The following is an 11,262-nucleotide window of genomic DNA, read 5'->3' as shown; positions in this document are numbered from 1 at the left end:
CACCTCACATCGCCCACCTTTCTGGTCTTGTACAGCGACAGGCAGATGGAGACAGAGGAGATGAGGAAGATGCACAGGGCATACCAGTAGTAGTGGTCCGCCAGCCACAGCCCGATGCTGAAGGCCTGGAAGCCATAGTAGGGGTTCAGCGCCTGGGGGAGGGGCAGGAGGTAGCGTCAGGGCCTGTGGCCTCATAACCAGGCCCTTCTCCTGGTCAGTGCCGTGCAGATGTCCCTCGAGCCCCCAGCTTCTTTCTTTCTTTCTTTTTTTAGCTGAGCCATCCTGCCACCTGTTGGCAGCTCAGCTCGGGCCGGGAATTGAACCAGCGACCCTGTTGCTCAGAGCTCACACTCTTGAGCAAGCCCCCAACTTCTTAATTCTAAAGAAGACACGAGCATTTACATGCTAGGCCCCCGAGAAGTACTCCATCTAAGTGTTAGACGACGGCGATGACAATTGCACAAGGCGGATGCTATCATCAGCTCCGTTTTACAGATGAGGAAACTGAGGCACAAAAGGGTCAAATCACTTTCCTAAAACATAGCTCCCAAGTGGCTGACCAGGGTTTACATCAGGCCAGACTCCGAGACCGCCTCTCCCTTTCACAGATGTCAGCCCTGGCTCGGAGGGCTGGGATGCTAACAGTGTACTCAAGACGTGTCTGGGTCATTGGCTTCCCTTTGTCCCTGTGTGACCGTTGCCATGCCACGTCCTACTTCTGGAGCTCAGGTTCCTCATGCATGAATGGGGTGTCCTTACTCCTTGTCCCTATTCAAGGAGCTATGGGGAGAATGAAAGAGGATGGGGTGCAGAAGAAACCTGGACTCCGGAGCATGGCTCATGGCACAGAGCAGAAACCCAGGCTGTGTGGGTTCATCTCTTGGCTTCTGGTCCCCCGTCTGGACCAGAACCTCCAATTCCTCGCTCTGAGCTGACTGGGGCTGGGTCTGAGATGACTCTACTATGGAGAAGGGGGTAGCTGGTCTGGTCTGCCACTATGAAGTGGCCCAGAGACAGCCTACCTCGTCCACGAGCAGCTGGGGATAGGACTTGACTGGTACACTGATCACGTTGGGGCCGTAGACGGTCTTCCTGTAAGACAGAAGCGGCAAGGTCATCAGATGGAGGGAGCTTTGGCATCTGGATTCTCCAGGGGCAATAGAGCTCCCCATTTTACAGCTGGGGAAACCAAGGCCCAGAGAAGGCAGCTGACTAGAAGGCAACACCCGGGTAGCGGGTAAGATAGGGGTCCCCAGCTCTCAGGTCACCTCTGGTTCAAGGTAACACGTACCTCACAGATTGGTCCTGGAAGCTGAGGCCGGAGCGGGAGTGGTGGATGTCATCACAGGTGCGGCCGTGGTCCAGCAGGCTGGGGAGGACGCGAAGGGGCACTTGTATAGGTGACGGGGCCCGAGCTCTGCATCCCCCACCCCTTCTGGCCCACTTCTGCCACACTCGGCTAACCAGGACAAAGCAGGTCCCTCCCGAACTCCGGGCTTAACTTTCTCCTTTGGTTCCTCTGACTGGGACCCCAAACCATCTCAGCAAGGAAGGAGAACGATGAGAGATAATGATATTTAATAATGACAACAGCAATGAATGACACCTTAGGTAAGTCACTTAACCTCTCTGTGCCTCAGTTTTTCTAATCTGCAATATGGGATTGGTGACAGCACCTACTTCACAAGGGTACATACAGATAGATTGAATGAGATAAGCCATGCAACGTGCTTGGACGTCCCTGGAACTTACTAAGGGACAAACACGCTAATGATTTTTGCTGTTCTTATGTACCAGAGGCTGTTGGTGCCAGCCCCACACTTCCTTGGCACTCACCTCTGTACGATGCAGAAGCTTACAGCAAACAGCTGTCTTTACCTGAGGGCTTCTCCTGGCTGCGGGAGCTCGCTTTGCTCGCAAAGTGCAAAAGAGTTCCCCAGGAGCAGCCCGCAACCAGCAATGGTAGAGAGGCCTCCTCACCCTGAGGTGCATGCTCTACATGTGCCCAAAGAGATCCCCTAGGGGACAGTGCTTCCTGGGATCGCCTTCCACACTAACTCTCTGCATTTGAATCCCTGTCTCGGGGTTTGCTTCTTGGGGATCAAGCTCAGATGTGTCATGAGCTCACATTTATCAAGTACTTAATAGGTGGCAGAGCAGGGCCAGGACCCCAACCAGATGGTCTGAGTCCAGTGCCTACTGGTTCACAGCAGTGTTCCTACCTCGGCCAGAGGCTGTGCCAAGCTTTACATGAAGCGAATGAATATATTTCACTGTCAAAATAGCTCCAGGAGGCAGGGATTCCCTTCATGCCCTATTTGCAGGGACCCCAAGGCCCAGAGGGGCTCGGTGACTTGCCCATGGTTGCAGGAGGGCACAGAGCTGAGAGCGGAGCCCAGGCCAGGCCACTTCCTGCTACCTGCTCCCCCCAGAGCAGCACAGCTGTGGAAGATGGGGTGAGCCTCAAAACTTGCCCCCTACCTGACTTGGCAAAAGGCTTGCTGGGTCTCAATCCAGACATAGCGCCGGCCCTGGAAGAGGTAGTAGCGCAGGACCTGCTGCTGGGTGGGAGAGATGAGAGGCTGGGCTGGCGGCAGCCCACGGGCAGGGTTCGCGTGGGGGAGGGGAGGGGCCAGTGTCACAGGAAAGAGGCTGAGAGGCTTGGAGGTAAAGGTGATCAGCCGGCATCCTGCACATTTGGGACAACAGGACCAGAGGTGTCTGGAGAACATGGAGTCCATCCCAACCCCTCATTGTACAGAGTTTGGAACTAAGACCCAGAAAGTGGCAAGGACTGTCCAAAACCCACCTGTCCACTCACTGCCTCTTCGTTCCTGTGGAGCTGGGCGGTGTCCTTCCATGCGCCGTCTGGTATTGCCCCCACAGCCGCCTGGCTCCGGCCATCCTCTGCCTGGGTCTGTGGGGGCAGCTCCAGGCTGGTGAAGGGCATGGGGGTTACTGTGGGGCTCTGGGAGCTGCCCCAGCGCCTCTCCAGCCCCACAGCCACCTTCCCTCCCTTGGATAGGAAGCACCAAGGTCAGAGCTTTTGTGAGTGGGGGGCCGGAGGAGCACGGGCTTCTGGGAAGGGGCGATGGGGCTGCCTCACCTGCCCTCGCTGATGGCCTCCGTCTGCACCTGGACAGTGTAGCGCTGCCACGAACTATCCTGGAACATGTAGGTGTGGACTTAGTTCTGGAAGAGACCCCTCCCCTCTCAGACCTCTCCCTGCTGGAGGAGGATCAAAGAAGTAGGTGACCTCCTCAGCAATCACCCAACCTGCCCCTGGTATCCACAGCTCAGATGGGCCAGCTTAGGTCCAGAGAGAAAACCCTACAGGAGGTCCCACCAAAAGTGGGCTGAGAACCCGAGCATCCTCCGCACCCCCTGCTTGGCCTCTTACCTCTTTGTCTCTTATTTCGATGACGAGTGTTTCGGCGCGGGCCAGGTTGCACGGCTGGAGCCGCAGCCACACCCCCCATGCCGGCTTCCACCGGAAGAGCAGCAAAGGGATCCCTGCCATCATCCAGACCACGACGTGATAGCCTATAACCCTCCATGGACTCCCACAGTAGCCGCTGAGCCTCTGTGGACACAGGCGAGAGAAGGCTGAGGTGGGGGCAGGGCAGGGCTGGAGAAGAAACCCGGGGGTCTAGCAGGCGGGGGTATTAGTCCCACCTGGGGTTCCCCTGCCCCTCCCTTGCCCACATACCACGGATGAAACTGAGGAGTTGAGGGGATCTAGAGATGTCTCTATCGTCAGGGTCCCATAACTGGCGGGCGTGCTGCCCACGAGAGGGCTGCTGTCTGTGGATGGAGAAAAGAAAGGCCATTTTGGGGGGATGCTCCTCTTTATTTCTTGAAACATAAGCAGCATCGTCATTTTATAAGCTGGTGTGATGGACCCAGTAGCTCAAGTCTTCCTGGGTCTGTTGTCCAGCTGGTCTGTTTGCTTCTCATTCAGTGTGTCTTATTTCCTTGTGTGTCTGGTGATTTCTGACTGGGTGTGGGCCCAGGATGGGGGGATGGGGCGTGAGGAGCGCCGTGAGCTTCCACAGGGCTCACACAGCCAGCTATTAGCTTCCGGGGAGCTCTGTGTCCCACTTGTCCTTCTGATCCCCACCCTGAGGGCAGGATTGGATCGGCTGGCTGCTTAATCCTTGTTGAACACATCATCCCTGCCCAGCACAGGCCTGGCAGTGAGGTGATGCTGAGACGTGGAGTCTGGGCTGATAAAATGTCAGGCCTGCCTTTCAGGGCAGGCCCGCTCCAAAGGTAGACCGGGGGTGGGGGGAGGGGGGGTGAGAGGTGGGCCGGAGGGGAGGGGTGAGCTGAGCAAACCCCCACCAGGTCTGTGGAGAGAAGCTGCTATGTGCTAGGGCCCAGCTGAACAGTCACCAGGGTTCCTTCTGTGAGGAAGGCCCTGCTATCACCCCCATTTTACAGACAGGTAAACTGAGGCTCAGGGAACAAACAGCGCCAGGTGGCTTTATTGCAGACATTCTTTTTTCTCCTGCCTCCTCTACTGTGGAGCTGTGGTCCTAGCAGGGCAGGCAGACAGTGGGTGTTCTCTGGCCCTACAGGGGGTGGGGCTCACTGCTCCCACCCTTGAGCGGCCTCTGCCAGGGTTTCTCTAACCGTGGTCCCTGGACCTGGAGCAATGGTTGTGGTGCTGGCCATGTGCACGTTTCAGAGAGCCTCTGGAAAAGTTCACTAAGGGGAACGGGAAGCCAGGCTGGGGCGCGGGGCGGAGGGCTGGTGATGATCTGGGCTCCCTCCCTCCTCTTCCCCAAACAGAGCCTTGCAGAGGCCTGATCTAAAAGTTTCCACTCAAAAAGCTGCTCAGGCAGCTGCCACTGTCACAACATCCAGCCCCTGAGCTGCTCCATCCCCAAATACGTGGGATTCAGCAGCATCGGCCCCACCCCCACCCCCACCCCCAGCCTAATAGCAACCATAACAGGCAACCTTTCCGAGGGCTCACTATGTGCAGGCTCTGCTCCTGGCCCTTTCTACATGGTTAACACAATAACCCTGCCATGTAAGCACAATTATTATCCCCTTTTTTTGGGAAGAAAATGAAGCTCAGAGAGGTTAAGTAACTTGCCCAAGGTCACAGAGCAAGTCCATGGTAGTGCCAGGATGGACGCAAGCCTAGGCAGGCAGGTCCGAGTGGGTTCTAATCTCTCTGCTTCTTCACCTGGGAATACCCAGAGGATTGGGGGCCATGTGTCCCCATCAGGCCAGGCAGTCAGTTCTCTCCTATCCCAGCTCCCACATCTCCCTGACTCATGATAGTGATCATTACTATGGTAATGACCATCATAAGAGCAGCCCACATCCATTAAGCACTTCCCAGGTGACAAGAGCCACTTGAAGACTTGACACGAATTAGCTCGTTTAACTCTCCAGCACCATGTCTCATTTTACAAATAAGGGAGCGGAGGCTGAGGCATAAAGACCCCTTAGTAAATGGTGGAGCTGGGAACGCTGAGCCTAGATCCTGTGCTTTGGGGGCCCCTGTGGGCCCTTTCAGAGAACAGGGCACAAGCCCTGCACCTCCTGAAGCTTGTCAACCTGATGACTCACCAACCAAATTAGCCCAAGCCCCGCCTACAGCCAATCCCTCCCCGTCCACTCAGGTGACTGAGGAAATAAATGGAGCCACCAGCTCCACCCACAGCCTGTTGTGCACGCACGAGTGGGGCCTGTAGCCCTCAACCATAGGGTCTCTGGCCGGCGGTAGTCTAAGGCAAGAGGGGCAGGGGTCCAGGTCAGCCTTCTGCCTTGGGGCTCAGAGACCCCAGCCCGGGTCCCCTAGGGTGGTCCCTTTCACTCTCTGGCCCAGCCCAGTTTGTGAGTGAGGCTTGTCACGACATCATTTCCTTCCCTTCCGGAGGACAGCCCACAGACAACAAACAGCTGGGGCCCCCCTGCTGTCTGGCTCCCAGCCTGGGGGCAGAGGAGCAGCCATTCAGAACAACTAACACTGGGTTCTCAGGTCCTCGGCCACCAAGCCACAGATGTTTTCTTGCCCCACTTCAAAAGGCCGCAGTTCCATTGTCCCTCCTGGAGTCCCCGCAGTCTCTTGTGCCGGGAGCCCCTCACCTGCCCTGGAAACTCAGAGTGAGGCAGGGTGGGTAGTTTTTCGCGCCTTATGGTTGTTCTGTGTTTCTATGGCGTAAGGCGAAAGAGCACCTCAGGTTGTGAGGGGCTGACACAGCCCAGGCCCTGCTCCAAGGGCTTTACATACGTTAATTCATTTATTCCTATGAAGCAGGTATTCCTTTTATCCCTATTTTACCAATTAGGAAACTGAGGCCCAGAGAGATGAAGTAAGTGGCCCAAAGGCCATGCAGCCAGCGAGTGGTGGGATTCGGATCCAGGCAGTGTGGCTCTAGGGTCCACGCTCTTCACCCTGGCACCACCACCACCATCAGCGTTGTCGCCATCAGTAATTGTGCTCTTGGCTCTTACAAGCAAGCCGTGTTTTGCAAGGCAAGTGCCTTAGGTTCTCTGGGTTTCTACTTCCCATCTCCAAGATCATAGCCCTGAAGCAGCTGGCGCAGGAGGAACCATGAGCAACCGCCACCCACGTGTCTGAAGTTCCAGGAGCCTGGCCCTGCACAGGGGGGTACTGCCGGCTCCCCTGCCAGGGAGGCGTGGCTCTGCTCTGACCCATTTCTCAGGCTCCCTTCTGCTTTCCTGTCACCCTGCCAGAAAACCCACAGCTGTGCCGCTGCTGCCACGTGCACTCAACAGATTATCTCGGAGCCTTAAACCCTCAGGCGGACAGCTTGCTGGGGACAGGACAGCATGGGCTGACCTCAACTGTCATCGTGCTCGTGCTGATCTGATTTCATCCTGCAACAATCCTGCAACTTTTCCCATTTTATACCTGAGAAAACTGAGCCTCGGAGAGGCAGCTTGCCCACGGATTTGTCTCGCAGCTGGAAAGCGTACGTCTTACTCCAAAGTCCTTTCTGCCCATTTCACCCAGGCCCACCAACGCCCATCATGGCATCAGGCTGGCACAGGTGTCATCGCCCGTCTTGCTCACAGTGCCTGGCACATGGCTGTGGCTTAGGAATCATTTATTGGATGGATGGATGGATGCATGGATGGATGGAGGAATGAATGCACATCTCACTGACATAACAGCATGGAAGCAATGGTACTACGAGTCAGTGTGTCCATCTCCTGCCTCTGGGTCAGTCAGCTGTGAAGTTCAGCGGTGCGAGCCCCTTCTTAAAGGGCCTTGCCAATGACCGTTTTGTGCCAGTCTCACTTGCTTACTTCCCCCAAGATCTAAACAATGTCCCCTGTGGGAAGTACTTTCTTGTGTCTATCACATGCCGGTCATTTTGCAAGGATGCTCTCCCAGTCAACCGTGGGAAGAAGGGAGAGGAGCCTGAGAAGGAAGTCACATCTGTGGAACCCCTAGTCTCTCGGCAGGCAAGGTCCAGCCCAGGGCGCTCTCTCCAGCAGGACACCCATCAAAAAACTCTGATGTGCTTGTTTATCTCTAGTCACATCTCAGTCTCCCCAGGGATGGCACAGGAAGGGCAGGGCAGTGTCTGATCGCTCCTGCTCCACCAGCTCACAGCAGGCACACGCAGGCTGCATGGGATGAGAATACTTTCATGATGATTGTATTGCTCTTCTGAATAAAAGCGACTGATCTTCACACATAACCCTCTGAGGCGGCGGGGACGACGACAATTATCCCCATTTTACAGCTGGGAAAACTGAGGAACAAGTCTTCCAAGTCCCTTGCCCTAATCATACAGCTTGAAAGGGGAGAAGCTGGAAATGAGTGATCTGAATTAACACATTCCTCTCCTTTAATCCTCACAGCCACCCCATAAAAGCACGGGTTAAAAGCCCCATTTAAAATGAAGCACAAACAGGCTGATTAATATGTCCAAAGTCATACAGCTACGAGTGGCCAAGTCTAGACTTGAACCTAGCCTGACTCCCTGGCACTGAGGCAGAGCAGAGGGGCTGGAGTCAAAAGACATCTGAGGACCTCGTTTCCTGCGGAAGCCTTGGCTTCCTGCTGGGGACCTAGCAGAGGCAGCACTGCTGTGGTTCCCTTGTGGCCAGGGGCTCCTTTCCACTGCCAGCCTAGGGGCGTGAGGGACAATCTGTCAGTAGCACCCTGATCCTTGAATCTGGAGTCCGGGGGCCATCTTTCCTCAGCCTGTCCCTCCCCTCACCCTGGGTGCACTCTAGACTTTGGGGAGTGGGGCCTGAGGGAGCAGATGGGGAAGGAGAGATCTAAACTGAGGGGGGTCTGCAGCTACAGAGAGGACGCTCAAGCCCTGGTGGGTCCTTTGCTGAGGTCTGGAGTCTGAGTGAGCCACACAGAGACGGAGACCCTCCTGGATAGGAGAGGTCTATTGGCCCCATTCACAGCAGGTAGCATTTAAGTTAGACTCTGAAAAGGATGGGCCTGAGGCAGCTGGCCGGGGATGGGTAAAACGGAAGGTGTGGTCCTTGGACCTTGCTTTTGAAAGGATTCCTCTATGGGCCTGCGGCAGGGGATCAGGGTGTCGTTTTGTGTACCAGGACACTTTGACCCAGGGACTCAGGAGCACTGGCTTCTCCAACCCCATTCATTAATTCAGCCAAGAAGAAAAACTGCCTAGAGGCCCCCAGATGCTGCGGTCTCCAAGTCTCTTCCCCCACCTGGACATCCGTCACACTCGCCGGAGCGAGTCCAGTGGGAGTGGGGCCGTCTCCCGAACCCCCACCACCGCGGGCCTCCAATTACCCCTTGCACAAGCGCCGGGAGCGTCCTCTCCCAGCGCTGTCGGAAGGAGGGGAGGGGACGGCTCTATGCGTCGCCATCCCGGGCTCCTGGCCTCTTTGGGAAGGACCCCGGGGCTGACTCCTCGTGACGGGGAAGGGGACGGGCGTGAGGATCCCCCTGGGATCGCTCCCCTGGCTCGCGACCCCACGGTGGGGGTGTCGCCCCACGGCAGCTGCGACGACTGGCGGCCCGGAGACCGCGCCCGGTTCCAGTTCAGCCCACGCCGCTCCCTCACCTGCGCTCATGCTGGTTCCTCGCGCTCATCGCCGGCCCCGGCGCTGCGGCCCGAGGCCCGGGCCCGGGCGTCGCGAAGGCCCGCAGCGGGGGCGCAGGGCGGAGGGCGGGGGCGCAGCGGAGCAAGGAGGCCCGGGTCAGCTGCAGCAGCCAGAGGGGAGCACGCCTGGGAAGATTCCGCAGTCGGACTCTGAGCGCCGCCAAGCCCCGCCCCGCCCACTGCGGCCTCACGTCCGCCCGCCGCGCCGCGGGGCCTGCTGGGACTTGTAGTCCAAGACGCCTCAGGCAGGCGCAGAGACAGAGATGGGACAGCCTTCAGACATACGCTCTTACATAGACAGAGTGGAGGACACTCAGGGAATCCGACAGGACCACACACAGACAGATAGGGGGCGACACTCAGGGAATCCGATAGGACAGCCCTCAGACACATGAACACACTTGGAGAAAACCCTCAGACACACAAACACAAGTACCTAACACGCCTTCCACCCCATACCAATTCACATACAGAGGTGTGACACAGAGATACAGACACAATAACCCTTAGGAATACACACACAAAAGCGGGACGCAGGGAAACAGGACAACTCTGGCACACAAATACACAGGTACATAACAACCTCAGACACACACATACAGAATCCCAGCACACAGATTCACACATACACACACAGATTCACTCACATAGGTGACGCTGAGATACAACACACACATACACAGTGGTGTGACACTCAGAAACACAGATGTAACAACTCCCACCCACCCGCTCCACACTCCACACTTCGAGTCAGCCCCAGTTGCATACCATAGTGGTTCAAGGTGGGCTCCATCTCTTTTAGACTGTGTGACCTTGGACAAGTCATTTAACGTCTCTGGGCCTCATTTCTTTAAAAAGATTTTTTTATTAAAAAGAATTTGATGGGGCCGGCCGAGTGGCACGTTGGTTAAGAGCTGGCTTGGGACGCCAGAGGGCCCCGGTTCGGATCCCACATATGAAGGCCAGTGACACTGCCCTCCACAGTTAAGATGCTGAACAACAGCTCAACCTGGAGCTGGGCTGCCGTGAGTCGCCGGCGACGGCGTGGGCTGCAGTAAAAAAAAAAAAAGAATTTGAGGGGGATTCATTTCTTAATCTATAGGGTGGCAATGACATTAGCAACGCCTGCTTCATAAAGTTGTTGTGAGGATCAAATGAGAAAAAGCATGTAAAGCACTTGGGACAGTGCCTGACACTATTCAGTAAATGTCAAAGAAGGGAGACACACTTGTCCAAAGCAGCGTGGTCAGATAATGCCCCACAGAGATATGTGTGGACACAGGGAAGCTCTGTGATGATGCACAGGGGGCCTTTAAAATGCCAGAGAAATAGCATAACCCAGACCCCAGAAGTCTCACAACATGACCCACAGATGCATCTGCACAGGTGGGATGCATGGAGGTCCCTGAGAGGCACCGGAGACCCCATACTTGTATGCAGCATTCATCACATTGCCCCACAGTGACAGGTACAGAGATGTGGTGTTCTCCTGACCTCAGGGTCGGTGGCCTTTGGACTAAGGACCTCCAAAGGTGGAGGGTGGATCAGAGACCCCAGGCTCTGGGGCAAACCAGGGAAGGAAAACATTAGGGCCAAGGATAGGACTGGACCCGATCCATCATCATTCATCCAGCGTGGATTTATGGAGGGCTGGGTGCTGTTCTAGTTGCTGGAAACATGAGGCTGAACAAAACAGACATGAGTAGCCAAAGGTAAGCAGAGGAAAACTCCCACAATAACCTCCTGAGGAAAGAGCTGGAAGGAGACAGAGCTGCCATGGAGAGTAATGGTGAATAGATTGCAGGGAAGCAAGGAAGTCCTTGACTGTACCTGATATATACCAAGAACTCCGTAAGTAAATCTGGCAAAGGGATAAATGTTGGCAGGACTTGCTAATGGATGGGATGTGGAGGTGCTGGAATGTGTGGAATCAAAGATGCCTCCCAGGGTTTTGGTCTGAGCAGCTTGGGGGGACAGTGGAGCCATTTACTGAGCTGGGACAGGCTGCTGGTGGAGCAGGTTGACCACTGGAGTGGAGTGGGGGTGGTGGGATGGCCTGAACTGGCTTCACTCAGATGAGAAGACCTCTTTCATCTGCAGATGACATTTTCAGTGGGGGCAGGCTACTTGCCTTCTCAGAGTCCCCATTTGCTTCTCCAAGGCTCAGCCCAATGCT

At 55.9% G+C, this 11,262-nt stretch overlaps 1 protein-coding gene across 1 annotated transcript in view; it reads right to left on the bottom strand.

The window, feature by feature from the left end:
- Positions 1–6,137, bottom strand: part of ATP13A2 (ATPase cation transporting 13A2) — a 21,588-nt gene extending 15,451 nt beyond the window's left edge. Inside the window, exons 1-9 of the mRNA XM_019654846.1 lie at positions 5,986–6,137; positions 3,710–3,804; positions 3,401–3,583; positions 3,107–3,165; positions 2,810–2,936; positions 2,482–2,561; positions 1,292–1,369; positions 1,023–1,092; positions 9–152 (exon numbers count right to left, since the gene is read on the bottom strand). Coding sequence (XP_019510391.1) covers positions 9–152; positions 1,023–1,092; positions 1,292–1,369; positions 2,482–2,561; positions 2,810–2,936; positions 3,107–3,165; positions 3,401–3,583; positions 3,710–3,804; positions 5,986–6,058 — 909 coding nt within the window. The 5' untranslated portion in view covers positions 6,059–6,137. The remainder of the gene's footprint in view (positions 1–8; positions 153–1,022; positions 1,093–1,291; positions 1,370–2,481; positions 2,562–2,809; positions 2,937–3,106; positions 3,166–3,400; positions 3,584–3,709; positions 3,805–5,985) is intronic.
- Between the last annotated feature and the right edge of the window lie 5,125 nt (positions 6,138–11,262).

This window comes from Hipposideros armiger, unplaced genomic scaffold (assembly GCF_001890085.2).
Source record: "Hipposideros armiger isolate ML-2016 unplaced genomic scaffold, ASM189008v1 scaffold_232, whole genome shotgun sequence".
Lineage (NCBI taxonomy): Eukaryota > Metazoa > Chordata > Mammalia > Chiroptera > Hipposideridae > Hipposideros > Hipposideros armiger.
Note: the sequence above shows the minus strand (reverse complement) of the source record. Positions and strands in the feature narration are given on the sequence as shown.